The following is a 15,958-nucleotide window of genomic DNA, read 5'->3' on the forward strand; positions in this document are numbered from 1 at the left end:
AAGTGGGGATTGGCATTACAGCATCAGAGCCATAGAATTGCCGAGTAGTCCAACCCATTGTTATGTAAAACGCAAATTGAACGTAAAAAGCGTTTCTTTATGACGCTCGGCTGAAATCTTGGCCTCGCGCCGAGCCTTATGCTATTGCTATAATGTTGCACGCCCTTCTCCTTGATGACGTCATAGGTGCTCGGGCTCGGCGCTCGTGCCAAGCTTTTACAACTTTAGCACATCTCTAATAAATTTTAGATCTAATACAGTTCTTTTTATCTAATATAACATCACACTATTGGTATGCAAATTAGATTTGCCAGAAGAGATTTATTAAATTTGTAACATGCATTTCAGCAACAATTTATAGTGTATTATTTTGCTTAGCCTATCTGTAACAAAAGAGATGGTCCACCATACTAACGTCAAAGCCCTTGTCAGTCCCACCTTCTGGGAAGTAGTAGCCTTCAAAATCTGTTGAGGTTCATGCGATAGACGCTGGGTGTTGGGGTAATAGGCAATCGTGGCCTAAATCCTAGAACCCACGCTGTGCCACGCTGCGCCACGCTGCGGGACCTCACCCTGTCACCCACATAGAATAGAATATTACTACGGTAGCACCCTGGGTGTTGGGGTAATGGACATTTCTGGCCTAAATCCTAGGACACATGGTGTGCCACGTTGCAGGACCACACCCACATAGAATAGAATAGAACAATAAACCTCCAATACAATATATATATAATAGTTATAAATCTCAATAAAAATTGAATTTTATGTTTTAATTTCAGACCATACTACCACAGTTGCAGATGACAGTCTACCATCATCAGCATACAGTGATACCATGTTATCTAAGATGGCATTGGGTGAATATTTCTTTTTTTTCAATAAAGCAATTATAGAAACACGTAATATAACTAGAAAGTTAGTTTTTACTGTTATTAGTTGTGAAATTATTTAAAAAAAAGATTGTTTCAACATTTTGCTCTTTAATAATTTTGGGTAAATTTTTTATTAATTAAAACAGTGCTATGCGTGTTTTGTCCAAGATTTTAGGAAACTTATTGTTGTACCTGTCAGATCATAAACAATTATAATGCTATTATGTGTCTTCCATTAAAGCAGTGGTTCTTAAACTTTTTGTATGCCTTAATTTTTTAACAAAGATGCTTCAGATTTACCCCCAATATGTAATATGGTGCTCATTTATTAAAAAGCAAAAACAACTAATTACATCAATTATATTTAATGCGACAGATGCACTTGCTTTTTGGCGACGAGTTGTTCAATGTCTGGTAAAGTACTACAATTAACACAATTTTTCTGTCCCGTCAACTGATGTGGATTTTAATTGGTAGCTTATTTACCCCTTAAATACGGGGAATTTACCCCAAGGGGTAAATTCACCCCAGTTTAACAAATGCTGCATTAGAGTAATGTTTCCTACCACTTGTCCCAAAAAAAATGATTTTGGGTTCCACATTAAAATTCAAAGCAGACAATTCCACAAAAATATTATTTTTGATACGGTCGGTTCTCCTTTAAAATCACAAAAACAATAACGCCAAAAAATCTCTTCCACAATCATATTCATACACCTGGTACCAGCAAGATATACATAAATTATAATTTTATTGTTGAGTTTAATTGTCTGATAGTGATAATTTTTTTTATATTGCAGATGACACTGTAGATCAATCTATGATGAAAAGTTTATCGAACGCAATATCCAACATTTCAACCAATATGAATAACGAGGACCTGGCAAAGTTTATTGTCGCACTGTCTAACAAGAAGATAGAAAAAGACAAAGGGAAAAATAAACAAACATTCATGTAAGTCAGATATATGGGTAATGGGCCAATCCTGGCCTAAATCCTAGGACCCATGGTATGCCTTGCTGCGGGACCTCACCCACATAGAATGGAATAAAAGTCAGATATATTTATTTGCTGTATATTGTGTTATATTAATAGTAAAATACTAAAAAAAGTAAAAAATACTACTAATCAGTAAAAAAAGACTACTACTAACAATAAAATAATGCAGTAATAATAAAAAAATAATAATACAAAAACTAATAATAATAAGACAGTAAAAATAGTTAGATTTGAATTGAATTTTTTACAGAGCGGAAGTAAAACCTGACAGATCAACTTTAGTTGGAGGTAAGTTGATTGAATGTAACTTACTTTATCCTGGCATGGCCCGAAAATGACAGTTAAACACAAGTGTTTTGTTTACACCTCGTGCCAGCTTACGAGTTACCAAGTATGTTTCTTTGTGGGTGATTATTTTGTATGGATGGCTGATAATTTGGATAACCCATTAGGGACCACTGGGTCGGAGCAATTGCTGTTAAGTGTCTTGTCTAAGGACACATACGCCCACAATAGTAGCAACGACGAGCCTTGAACCAATTACCTTTACAAGTTACAGACAGCCGCGGTGCCTACTTTGCCAGGTATTTTATATTTACTAAATTGAACAACAAATTATAGCCACAGTGGAAAGTTTAAAAGCAGAGGAAAATGGAAACACTACAACACTTGCGGATAAATCAAAAGATTTGGGCAACACTGCTACGTCTTTTGATTCTGTAAAAGAGAAATCAGCCATGGTGTTTAAGAATGAAACTGATCCAAATACACCAAGATTTTGTAAGCCAACGTTTTTATTTGCAAATGCTTTTTAATGTTAAAACTAACCGTCAGTAACCATAGTTGTATTTTGGCTCTTCCGGCAAGAATTTTATAGAGTGCAATTTGGGCAAGAATTTTATTAAGTGCGGCCAAAATATTTTATAGAGTGCAATCATTTAATTAAAGTTTAAGGTACATTTTGAATTTAGCGCTTTTGATCAAACAGTACAATAATCATTAATTAATGGTAAGGTAAAAACTGGTGTATCCTAGGCCCCATTGCATGCCACGCTGTGGGACCTCACTCACATAGAATAAATCTCCACACCCCCTAGGAACAGTTCTTGCACCCCTGGTTAAAAAACCTTCTTTATCCTATATGGTATTTCAGCTGAAGCAGATGAATTACCTTCGTGGAGTGAAAATGAAACTTTATTATCACCTGACTCCATTGCAAGCAAACTTCTTTCATCTACAAGACTTAATCTTTCACTGGCGCGAGGATCGCTCAGCAGGTTGGCTTGTGTGTAGGAATGTGGAAAAGTTACCCAAACCTGTTCGGTTGAATGTATGAATGTAACTTACTTTATCCTCGCGTGGCAGGATAATGACAGTCGTTAAACACGGGTGTTCTGTTTCATACACTTCGTGCCAGCTTACGAGTTACCATGTATGTTACTTTGGGGGTGATTATTTTTTTGGATCTTTTTTTCATGTATGGCGGATAATTTGGACAACCCATTAGTGAATGGAACGCCTTTACATTCTATTTTCTCATCCAATTTGGTAGTAAACAAAAAACATTCAACGAATTACAAAACCGTATATTCACAACTCCCATAGAACGTTTTTAATTGTTTAAAACGCGATCAGGATATTTGGATATTATGTTCTAAAGGTGTCTCATCTTCCCCCACAGTTCTATATGTTGCAAATTTGTTTGTTACAAACCAGTGCTGTACACAAATCCAACATGGATATCATTATTTAATAAAGTTGATGTTTTACAGGGAGAGCATCGAGGAACTGCATAAGAAACTTCGCGGTAATATTCCGAGTTTAAAAGGTGAATCAAATTTGTATGCTATTTATTAAAACATACAAAAAAGATATAGTAGGTTGGAGAGATGGGACACCTTTTTATTCTATTTTCTTGTCCCATTTGATAGTGAACAATAAACATTCAAACAATTATGACTTTCATAGACCGTTGTTAATTGTTTAAAACACGATCAGGATATTTGGATATTATGTGCTAAAGGTGTTCCATCTTCCACACCCTACTCTATATAGTCTATTTGTAAAAAAGTATACAAATCCTTTTTTTAAAAACTTGTATATCCACTATCTTCGTATGAAAAGTTTTGCGACAGTTGTTGTGTTTTTAATGCAAAATTTGTTCTGAAAAGAATTAGGTAGTTTTAGGAATTAATGTTTTTGTCCAATATCTATTCTTTATATAGTAATTTGTTTTTGGTTTACTCTAGAGTAGGACCTAAAAAGATGTTGTTGTATTTTTAGTTCAAAATCTGTTAAGTGGGTTTTACTAAGTAATTTTTTAAAAATTTACTAAGTAATTTTTTGTCTTAATTCTGCCTTAGAGATGGACATGAAAAATTGGAAGTTACCGGATGTGGTTACCACCCAAAGTAGTGGAGCATCAAGTGGGGATGATAAAAAGTTAAGCAAGAGCAAAAAGTGAGATGCTTTTTATATTTTTGCACAAATTATATATGTTCTCTATTGTCTATTCTTTCTATGTGGGTGAGGTCCCGCAGCGTGGCACGCCATGGGTCTTAGGATTTAGGCTTGCTCATTACCCCAACATATTCTATTTGTAATTATGTAATGGGGTGGGGAAAATCGGGACACATTTTATTCTATTTTCTCGTCCCATTTAGTAATAAACAAAGAACATTCAAAGAAAAGAAAAAAACATATCCTCACAACTCCCAAAGACCAATGTTAGTTGTTTAAAACACGATCAGGATGTTTGGATATTATGTGTTTAAGGTGCCCCATCTTCCCCCACCCTACTATATAAGAAAAAATAAATTGTAAAAAACATTTCATCGCAATATTACCCTAGGGACCCACTTCATGAGGGGAAATCCCTCCTAGCCCCACTATCTGAATCCTCACCCGACGAACCCCGGAAAGAGGGTAAATACGACGATATGAGGTTGTCGTCCATGTTTCACCCTCTTCACCCTTCAACAAGTTTCATGGAGATGCCAACTATAGATGAAGATGGAATGGCGGGGAAACAGTTAGAAAGTAATATTTTTTTGTTATTTTATAATCTTAATACTCTTAAAATTTTTTTATTTTATAAAATGTTTGGTATTTTTTAAACTTAAAAATTGTAAAAATAAAAAAGAAATCGCTAATTTTTGCATTTAAAAATGCCAGGGTTTAGAACCTACTGTTTCAGATATGTCCGCTTTGAAACGATGTGGACGCAGAATTACATATTCTATCTATGTGGGTGAGGTCCCACTGGGTAGGGACCCCGGATTTAAGCCAGGATTGAATTTTATATCTAAAAAAATATAAAAAAAGTCAAAAAATTTATAATTATTGTAAGCATGAAAGAATAACAAAAAATCAAATAAAAATTTAAATAAACTAAAAAATATCAAAAAAAATATATTTATTGGAATCGCAGACACAATGGTTGGGGATGGGAAGAAACAAGTTGACGAAACAAAACACGATTTATCAACTTTGTCTTCTGTGGAACACGCACCTAAAGCATCAAGCACACACGCACATGAGAGCGATTTTCAAAGTGACAAGTCCTCATTAAATACAAGGTTTTTTGTCTTTTTTTACGTTAAATACAAAGTTTTTTTTGTTTTTTTTTACAAATATTTTTTTGTTTACATTTAATATGAGGGGTTTTTTTTCGTACAAAAATATTTTATTTTATAAAAAATATATATATTTTTTTTTGTTTTGTGTACAAAAAATTTTTATCTTATAGTAGGGTGGAGGAAGATGGGACGCCTTTTTATTCTATTTTCCCGTCCCATTTGGTAGTAAACAAAAAACATTCAAAGAATTATAAAACTGTATCCTAACAACTCCTATACACCATTGTTAATTGTTAAAAACACGACCAGGATATTTAAATATTTTGTGCTAAAGGTGTCCCATTTTACCCCCCCACCCTACTATATATTGTTTATTCTTCATTATACGAATGTTAGATCTAGCGTCGTTCGAACTCGACTCAGTGAGGACATCGTGTGTCCACCACATTATGCCTCGTTACCAGCGGGAATCGGAAATTATGATTTCTACCAACGTCAACACTTGATGGGGCTACAGCCAATGCCACCTCATCAGTTTGGTAAATGTTCGTTAAACAGATTTTTTTTAAATTATACTTTTGTTTATTTTAATACATTTTAACTTATATTTTATATAATAAATCTTTGATTATCTTCATAAATTTTAAAGTATATTTTACAAGATATTTGTTTTTATCATTTTATTACATTTTAGCTTATTTTTTACAAAATAAAACTTTAATTATCTTATTACTTTTTAACGTATATTTTACAAAAATTTTAATTTTCTGAATCATTATCTTAACTGAGCCAAAAAACAAGAAATTTTTGTTTAAAAGTTGATATTATTTCAGCCAAAGTCATTTCAGATGTCACTATTATGTTCATTGTTTTTTTCACCACTTTTTTTAATTTTTCGGAAACATTATCTCAACTAGACCAAAAAACAAGAAATTTTTGTTTAAAAGTTGATATCATTTTGGCCAAAGTCATTTTACATGTAACATTTATGTTCATTGTTTTTTTTACCATTTTTTTTAATTTTTTGGAAACATTATCTTAACTAGGCCAAAAAACAAGAAATTTTTGTTTAAAATTTCCCAAAATTTCAGGCCAAACTTTTAACCCTGATGCTCGAGGTTTCGATTCGACAGTTTTCAGCACAAGATCCGTTGGGTATCCCCCCATTTACCCACAAGCCTTGATGGCGGGTAGGGTCTCAGGGGGTTACCCTCCCCAAGAGATTTATTATGAAGGTATATTTTTTTTAATATTTTTTGTATATTTTTTTTTAAAGAAGTTTGAATAATAGCTTTTGGTGGTATTAGGATACCTAGTTCAAAGGTTTTAATTTTAGTATCCATACATAAAAATGATAATCCGTAATATAGTTGATTAGATATACATTTGTAAAGGTGTACAAACTAGAACACTTTTATACAGATATAGTAGGGTGGGGGAAGACAAAACACCTTTAGCACATAATACCCAAATATCCTGATTGTGTTTTAAACAATTAACAACGGCCTATGGGAGTCCTGAGGATATGGTTTTATAAATCTTTGAATGTTCTTTGTTTACTACCAAATAGGACAAGAAAATAGAATGAAAAGGTGTCCCATCTCTCCCCACCCTACTATATAATAGGATGGGAAAGATGGGACATCTTTTTATTCTATTTTCTCATCCCATTTTGTTATAAACAAAAAACTTTCAAAGAATTATAAAACCGTATCCTAACGACTCCCATAGACTGTTGTTAATTGCTTAAAAACACGATGAGGATATTTGGGTATTATGTGCTAAAGGTGTCCCATCTACCCACCCTACTATATAAATGTTTAAAATTTAGGTTCTTCTGTGAGCGTACAACCTGAACTAACACATGATAAGAAGTTATGCACGAGTGTTCCAATGAAAATGATGATTCCTGTCAAAAATAATTCTCCACGATGGATCCAGGTTTGTCCTTACTACATTATTACTTAACTCTTAAAGTGTCTCAGCCAGTTAAGTGGCTTTTCGACCACATGCTGTTTAAATAGGCGTTAGGTGTTCATTTTTTTAACTCCGTGCAAATTTGGTCTCACTTGAAAAAGGAAGCAATTTTCTGTTGATTTTAACAATTAAGTTGGTATACACTTTTAGCAAAATTATGTTATAACAAGATATAGTGGGGTAGGGGAATAAAGGACACCTTTTCATTCTTTTTTCTCATCCCATTTGGTATAGTAAACAAAGAACATTCAGAGAATTATTAAACCGTATTCTCATGACTCCCATAGGCCGTTGTTAATCGTTTAAAACACGCTCAGGATATATGGATATTATGTGCTAAAGGTGTCCCATCTTCCCCAACCCTACTATATAACAGGTTATAACAATAACAAAAGTAAAATTAAGTCCAAGTTTAAGATGAAATGTTTTGTCTAAAAAACAATAACCACCTTAAAAAAGTTCATTCTTCGCTAAATATTTCTCTCAAAAATAGTTTCTAAAAAATCTACCATTGACTCATTTATTTTCAAGAATTTCTGGAACATTATTTTATTGACAGGATATATTTGTTTTGATTGACATGTTATATTTATTTTGATTGACAAGTTGTATTTATTTTGATTGACAGGTTGTATTTATTTTGATTGACAGGTTGTATTTATTTAGATTGACAGGTTGTATTTATTTTGATTGACAGGTTGTATTTATTTCAATTGACAGGCTGTATTTATTTTGATTGACAGGTTGTATTTATTTTGATTGACAAGTTGTATTTATTTTGATTGACAGGTTGTATTTATATTAATTGACAGGCTGTATTTATTTCAATTGACAGGTTGTATTTATTTTGATTGACAGGTTGTATTTATTTTGATTGACAGGTGGAGTTACGAACTATAAGCGTTGCTCTAAACAACCGAACCATTTTATCCGGGCAAGATAATTTTGTTTCGTTGAAACGAAAGCATGTGATTGGTCCCCATGCACTTGAGCATTGTGATGTCACATTGACAAGTAACGACCCGGGGCATTGTCATGTGGTTGTTGAGGTAAAAAAGTTTTTATTTTAGTTTTATTTTTTTTTTTTTTTAATATTTTTCCCCAAAAAAATTAATTTATAATTTTTTTTTTCTTATAATCTTCTTATTATTTTCAATTTAGTTTTTTCATTGGTTTATTTTTTGTTTTTCTTAATTATTTTTGAAAAGGTTGAATTTAATTTTTTTCCAAATAATTTTCTAAAATTTTTAGTTTAATTATATTTTTTATTTATTTTTCTGAATATTTTTTCATTCAGATATTAAGTCACCTGATATCGGTGGAGGGGATTACCCCACATGACCCCCGATGTTCCGTATCACCCATACATATTCACGCCGACGTCGAATTTCCGAAAGTTAGTGTTTTTGCTTCGCCCGAAATTCCCACTGCTTGCCAGAAGAAAGAAGCGATTGATTTTGGAGAAATAGTTTGTGGGTCTACCAAAGCTGTTCCACTCAGGTGAGTTTTGATGCTGATTATGACAAACAGTATGTTTATTTGGTGCTGGCACAGTCAAGGGGGTTACGGGGCTTGCGACCCACCCTTTTTTAAACCAAAAAAAAAAATTTAAAAAAAATAAAATAAAAAAATTTTTGAAAATTTGTTGATTGAAACTCTTTCCCCTTATTTTTTTCTGGCTGCGCCTCTGTGTATATCTTCTGCCATGGCAAAATGGTTAGCGCGCCTGCCTCTAACTCAGAAGTAATGGGTTCAAGGCTTGTCGCTGCTACCATTGTAGGTGTATGTACTCTTGGGCAAGACACTAAACGACAATTGCTCCAACCCAGTGGTCACTAATGGGTTGTCCAAATTATTAGCCAAACGTAAAAAAATCCAAAAACTAATCACCCACAAAGTAACATACATGGTAATTCATAAGCTGGCACGAGGTGCATGCAATGGAACACCCGTGTTATAACGACTGTCATTTTCCGGCCACGCAATTTACATTCATTCATTCATTGTTTGAATTTTTTTTTAGAATTTTAAATCAAGGAAAATGTGAAGTTCCTATCCGAGCTATTCTCTTCACTAATTCTCACGAGCGCTCTTGTTTTTCTCTTTCTTTATCCTCAACATCCTCCTCCAAGCAAGGTAAATAATGGAGCTATTACTTTTTTATTTTGAAAACTATATTTCTCTATTCGTCCAATCAGAAAGCTCCAGTACATTAGCTGTGCTACGATTGGTTCTTCCAGTAAGTGATCAACCAATCACAATCTGGATTCATTTTCAATCACCCATGAAGCAATTTGCTACAGGTATTTTATACTTTCAGATATTTTATATCATTATCACTTTCCTCATTACATTGAAATTATCCAGTTTCTGCATAAACTAAACAAATTAATCAAAAAAGTGGTGTATTGAGTCAATGAAATTGTATGAATAACTAATTTTAAGTTATGTAGTTATATTAATGTAGTTTTGAATTATTTTTCTTTGTCTGTAAACTCGACTGTTTTAATCTCCCCCCAAAAATGGGCAAAAGTCTTTGTATTATATTACAGTGGTAAAAATTTAACAGAAATATTTTTGTTACTCGTAGGTGACCTTCCAGAAAAGGTTAAAGGTCGTATTGAGGTCACACTGGACGTTCCTGTACAATCAGGTCAAAGTTCACAGAGTCAAACGTCGTTAGATGCTATTAATTTACAAGCATTGGTTGGGGTGGGCAAATTACATGCTTCAAGTCGACCGCATCTATTTGTTTTCAAAGCTCCGCCAGGTTGGCCCTATGTTTGTTCATATAATAGGGTGGGAAAAATGGGACACCTTTAGCACATAATATCCAAATATTTTGATTGTGTTTTGAACAATTAACAACGTTCAATGGGAGTTGTGAGGATACGGTTTTATAATTATTTGAATATTCTTTGTTTACTACAAAATGGTACGAGAAGTAGAATGAAAGGTGTTTAAATAAAGTAAGTTACAGAGGATAAAGTAAGTTACATTCATGATTTCTCACATTGCAGGTGGCAACCAGATGCAGAAGTTTCCCGTCAAAAACGCTGGAAATATTTCCGTTCAAGTCTCGTTCTCGCTCCAAGAAAATCAAAATCTTTTTACAATTCGACCGACCAACGCGTTGCTACCACCTAGTGGTGAACTGAATGTTTCCGTTGAGTTCCACCCACCACAAGGGGAGGCTAGAGGGGGGAAACCATTCACTACGTTGTTATTGATGATGGTTCGTTAAAATATCGTTAAATATTGTTTGTTGAAATAAATTGTTGACAGACTGGATTTATATGAAGGGTGGGGGAAGATGGGACACTTTTAGTACATAATATCCAAACATCCTGATCGTGTTTTAAACAATTACCAACGGTCTATGGAAGTTGTGAGGATACGGTTTTATAATTCGTTGAATGGAAAATAGGATGAAAATATATATTTAAGACTTCCATAGACCGTTGTTAATTGTATAAATCAGGATCAGAATATTTGTATATTATGTGCCAGCGGTGTCCCATCTTTCCCCACCCTACTATATTTTTTAATAATAAAATATAATTTTTTATCTCAGATTTTACCCTCTGGCCCCCAATTTGAAGTTAAACTGACATCAACTATCACCCACAACCTAAACCCCGCCCCCGACACGCCCACTTTATTGACCAATAAAACTCGGCTGAGATGGGGAGGTGTTCTGATTGGTTCGTCAAGCAAGCAAAAGTTGATGCTTAGAAAATCAAAGGTCGATTCAGGGTCAAAGGTCACCTTAAAATTCCGAGCTTCAATAAAGGGGGACGATTCAGGAAGTTTTCAGGTTTGGGAATATTTTAACAAATGTTGTTTTGTATGGGAATGTTCTGGTTTCATTAAACACATGAATTATAAAGGGCATACCATTGAAAAATTAAATTTGTATATGTGGATAGAAATGCTTAAATATGATCTAAAAGTACCACTAATGTTTCGGCACCGTGGCTCAGTGGTTTAGGCGCCTGCCTCGAAACCAAAGGGTCCCCGGTTCGATGCTCGACGGGGGTACTAACACTGATCGGCGTATATGTCCTTGGGCAAGACACTTAACAGACATTGCTCAACCCAGCCGTCACTAATGAGATGTCCAAATTATAAGCCATATCAAAGCAAAAATCCTACACAAAGTTGATAAGTGTGGTAACTCTAAGCACATTGGGTTAAAAAATGGTGAAAAAATATATGTCTGACTGCGATGTGGTGTTGCAAAATTGAGCACCGTTCGCATGAAAGAAAAAAATGGACTTCCTAGGTGTTGGGGTAATGGGCCAAATCTGGTCTAAATCCCAGTGCCCACAAAGAATTTTTAAAAAATGTAAGCATATTTTAACAACTGTTGTTTTGTCACTTTATCCTGTCTTTTCGTTTAAAAATTTCTAAATCTTTGCTACCGTAATCGAAGAGACAAATAAAGTTAATATTATTATTTTATTATTGAATAATGTTATAGTAGGGTGGGGGAAGATGGGACACTTTTTCATTCTGTTTTCTCGTCTAATTAGGACCAGGATTTTTGGATACTACATGCTAAAGGTGTCCCATCTTCCCCAATATTACTATAATACTTCTGACTTTTAGATCGTTACAACAGATTACGGTTGTGAGGAATTATGTGCACGTAGTGATATGGTGATGGAACCGGGATCGGATAAATCGATTTTTGTTTCGTTTGCTCCGTGTAAAAGAAAGATGGTGCATGCCAAACTTGAAATTAAGACTCCAATTGGTGAGGCACCGTCTTTTATATAGTAGGGTGGGGGAAAATGGGACACCCTTTTATTCAATTTTCTCGTCCCATTTGGTAGTAAACAAAGAAACATTTAAAGAATTATAAAACCAAATTCTCACGATTTTGATAGACTGTTGTTAATTGTTTAAAACACGATTAGGATATTTGGATATTATGTGCTGAAGATGTCCCGTCTTTCCCCACCCTACTATATTATAATTTCATGCAGTTTAAATTTGAAATTAAAGAATGGTTTTAAAGACCAAAGCCAGAATAGTGGCCCTAAGGGTTATAATGACCATAAAAACTACATTTGTAGGTAATATGATTTGTTTATTTAAAAAAGTTAACAAAAAATATTGTCATATTGCGACAAAATTTTATACAAAAACTATTTGGTGTTAAAAAATTTTTTGACTAATTTAATATTTTATTTTTAAAAGTTGACAAAAAAAGTCATATTATTATATATTATATTTATTATATAACATATAAGCGGACACGAGTTTTGTAGTTTTATGAATTTATAACAGCACATTACTTTTTTCTCAGATGATCTTCCTGCAACCAAATATACAATCCCTCTAACTGGATATGGTGGTATGAGCCAAGTAACTGTTAATGGGTTGAACCAAGTTGGTGAAATTTATGAGCTAAATCTGGGTAAATTTGGGTGGTTGATTGAATAGGAATTAAGTTGTTTGGCGTGTGCTAGATTTGCAGGCCTTGAACCCAGAGGTAATGGGTTCAAGGCTTGTGGCTGCTACCATTGTGGGCATATGTGTCCTTGGGCAAGACTCTTACGGGAATTGCTCCAACCCAATGGTCACTAATGGGTTGTCTAAATTATCTGCCACACTTAAAAAAATACCCCTGAAATAATATTTACCTACAAAGTAACATACTTGGTAATTCGTAAGCTGGCACGAGGTGTGTGAAACAGAACACCTGTGTTTAACAACTGTTGTTTTAGGCCACATGAGAATAAAGTAAATTACATTCATTCATTCAATACGGCTTGCCCTGCTGTGCTTCAATAGGCTTTATTATATGGTAGGGTAGTGGAAAGATGGGACACCTTTAACACATAATATCCAAATATCCTGATCGTTTTATAAACAATTAACAACGGTCTATGAGAGTCGTGACGATACAGTTTTAAAATTTAAATTTTCTTTGTTTACTACCAAATAAAACGAGAAAATAGAATGAAACGGTGTCCCATCTTCCCCACCTCACTATATTCTTATATATTTAATCTATTGTTTCAGATCTTCCTTCATTTACTTTAAGCAATAATGGAACAAGATCTGCTTTTGTGAAAATTCTTGTTTACCGGTTAGTTTTATTTCTTACATAATTTATACTGGTAATATTTTTTCATAAACTATTCCTTTTTATTATTAAAGTTATTAGTTTATTGTTATGTTTTCTTAAAAATCACTACTTCATAATCTTTTTTTGTTTCATTGACATTTCAAAATCTTAGGAAATTTCCTAAATGTGAAATCTAAATATCTGAAACATTTTTGGAATAAAGTAAAACATTACTTTTAAAAAAAAGTAAATTGGAAAAAATTGTTTTATTTTTTGTCAATATTAAATGTATTGAACAGAATGTTAGTTTTATTAAATGTTTAAAGCATTTATCTATTAATATAAAACGTAATTTTTTATTTTAAAGTAAGTTGGGAAAAAAATATGTTTTTTTACAGTATTAAATGTGTTAAACATAATTATTTTTTCCCGCAAGTAAAATAATATTTATTTTTAATAATTTTTCAAATAATTTTTTTTGTATTTTTTAGTGACAAATCCTGTCAAGATATATCTGAAGATATAAAATGTTCATTTTCGTGTTTCGTTTTACAAGAAAAGCAAACGAAAAAATTATCAATTGAAAACTCAAACAATCAAAGTGGTTACATTTGTATATGGTATGTTAACATTTCTATCAATTTTATATTTTATGCGTGATTATGGTTTGTCCAAATTCACAAAAACAAACGTCTTTAAGCGAAAACAAGGTTAACTAGTGTAAGTTTACAAGTCAACACATGGTACAGGAGTTGTACAAAGCGTATTTACACATATTCTTTACCAAACCTTCAATCCTTCATAAGTCTTCATAAGATATAATACTAGCATTGTGGGCGTATGTGTCCTTGGGCAAGACACTTAACGACAATTGCTCCAACCCAGTGGTGTTTTTATTAAAAAAAAAATTTTTTTTTTTTAAATGGAAAAAGTTAATTCATTTTCCATGTTCGCTCAGGCATGGAGACGAGTTGTCGCGGCAACTAATGAAGGGGGTGATGGCTGATAACCCATCCTTAGTTAAACGTTGTATTCCACAATCGCTCAAGTCTCTACAATCTGTTTCATTCACAGAGCACTTCATGGGAGAAGGTTCGGAAAATTAATTTTTAATTTTTTTTAATTTTCCTTTTTTTTCCATTAATTTTTTTCTTAATTTGTTTAACTGCGTCATAGCTGTCACTCGTCACTCTTGTTTGCAGAGAAACAGGATCATATCATTTACAACACTTTATTTATCAACAATAACTAATGAATTTTTGTTGTGCCAAATTCAAAGTTGTGTAAAGGGGGATTTTAAAAAAAAATTTTTTTAAATCAGATTAAAAAAAAATTTACCAAATTCAGAAAATCTTAAGTTTATCAAAATTGTTGTTGGTTTTAAGAGTTTGAGAACCCCTGTTCTATTCTAAAGTCGGATTTTAAAAAATTGAAAAAATTTTGGAATTAAAAAATGTGTGCAAAAATTTATCAAATGTGGAAAATATGAAGTTTGCTTTTACTTGTAAGAATTTTAGCACCCCTGTTCTATTGTGACCAAATTATGTTGTTTGTTACAGAACAATTTCGAGAAGAAGACACCTCCAAGTTGGAACACCATTCATATGATGCTCAATTGTTTTATGACAAAATAAAATGCATTAAAATAATGGTAAGGATAACTATTATGAATGTAACTTACTTTATCTTTGCGTAGCCAAAAAACGCCTTGTGCCTGCTTAGGAGTTCCGAAGTATGTTACTTTTTGGGGGGATTTTTTCAGTGTTTATGTATGGCTGTTAATTTGGACAACCCATTAGCGACCACTGGGTTGAAGCAATTTCTATTAGGTGTCTTGTTTAAGGACAAATACACCTGTAATAGTAGCAGCGACTGCGACGAGGCTTGAGCCCATTATTGGGTTATAGGCAGATGCGCTAACCACCTTACCACAGTGTGGTCACTAATTGATTGTCTAAATTATCAGCCACACATAAAAAAATGAAAAATTTCCAAAAATAATTACCCACAAAGTAACATACATGGTAACTCGTAAGCTAGCACAAGGTGTATGAAACAAAACACTTGTGTTATAAGGACTGTCGTTTTTCGGCCAAGCCAGGATAAAGTAAGTTACATTCATTCATTCAAGTTCGGAGTTTGGTTTTAATTTTAGTAAATTTCACTTGCAGTGTTGCCCACCCCGAACACCTGATGTGATCTCCAGTGTTTCCAGCTCCAGTGTTTCCAGTTTCTCATCACTTGATTCATCAGTGAATAAACCAGAAAGGGACATTGGCAGTTGTAGCAGTTTAATTAAAAAAGTAAATTATTAAAGTGTCATATTTTACACCTGTTTCCAAATTACTTCTGCATTTTTGCAATTACTTTATCTCTTCGATTACGGTAGCGAAGATTTAAAAATATTTTAAACGAAAAAAAGGATAAAGCGGAAAAACAACATTTGTTAA

At 33.2% G+C, this 15,958-nt stretch overlaps 1 protein-coding gene and 1 long non-coding RNA gene across 5 annotated transcripts in view; one reads left to right on the plus strand and one right to left on the minus strand.

Moving 5' to 3' along the window:
* The window catches only part of LOC149731445 (uncharacterized), an 81,640-nt gene that overhangs the window by 36,076 nt on the left and 29,606 nt on the right, over positions 1-15,958 (minus strand). The gene's annotated exons all lie outside the window — the stretch shown is intronic.
* Positions 1-15,958, plus strand: part of LOC149731449 (centrosomal protein of 192 kDa-like) — a 32,961-nt gene that overhangs the window by 12,471 nt on the left and 4,532 nt on the right. For all 4 annotated transcript variants that reach the window (XM_089884829.1, XM_089884830.1, XM_089884832.1 and 1 more), the window contains 26 exons: positions 783-860; positions 1,676-1,829; positions 2,125-2,162; positions 2,496-2,654; positions 3,028-3,151; positions 3,647-3,702; positions 4,238-4,334; positions 4,726-4,913; positions 5,305-5,452; positions 5,849-5,991; positions 6,544-6,687; positions 7,284-7,393; positions 8,311-8,478; positions 8,727-8,929; positions 9,453-9,565; positions 9,628-9,732; positions 10,020-10,199; positions 10,450-10,664; positions 11,004-11,246; positions 12,041-12,188; positions 12,744-12,854; positions 13,463-13,529; positions 14,000-14,128; positions 14,467-14,600; positions 15,068-15,159; positions 15,680-15,811. In XM_089884829.1, the coding sequence (XP_089740955.1) occupies positions 783-860; positions 1,676-1,829; positions 2,125-2,162; positions 2,496-2,654; positions 3,028-3,151; positions 3,647-3,702; positions 4,238-4,334; positions 4,726-4,913; positions 5,305-5,452; positions 5,849-5,991; positions 6,544-6,687; positions 7,284-7,393; positions 8,311-8,478; positions 8,727-8,929; positions 9,453-9,565; positions 9,628-9,732; positions 10,020-10,199; positions 10,450-10,664; positions 11,004-11,246; positions 12,041-12,188; positions 12,744-12,854; positions 13,463-13,529; positions 14,000-14,128; positions 14,467-14,600; positions 15,068-15,159; positions 15,680-15,811 (3,479 nt within the window). The remainder of the gene's footprint in view (positions 1-782; positions 861-1,675; positions 1,830-2,124; positions 2,163-2,495; positions 2,655-3,027; positions 3,152-3,646; positions 3,703-4,237; positions 4,335-4,725; positions 4,914-5,304; positions 5,453-5,848; positions 5,992-6,543; positions 6,688-7,283; positions 7,394-8,310; positions 8,479-8,726; positions 8,930-9,452; positions 9,566-9,627; positions 9,733-10,019; positions 10,200-10,449; positions 10,665-11,003; positions 11,247-12,040; positions 12,189-12,743; positions 12,855-13,462; positions 13,530-13,999; positions 14,129-14,466; positions 14,601-15,067; positions 15,160-15,679; positions 15,812-15,958) is intronic.

The sequence above is a fragment of the Ciona robusta genome, chromosome 9 (assembly GCF_009617815.1).
Source record: "Ciona robusta chromosome 9, ASM961781v2".
NCBI classification, from domain to species: Eukaryota; Metazoa; Chordata; class Ascidiacea; order Phlebobranchia; family Cionidae; genus Ciona; species Ciona robusta.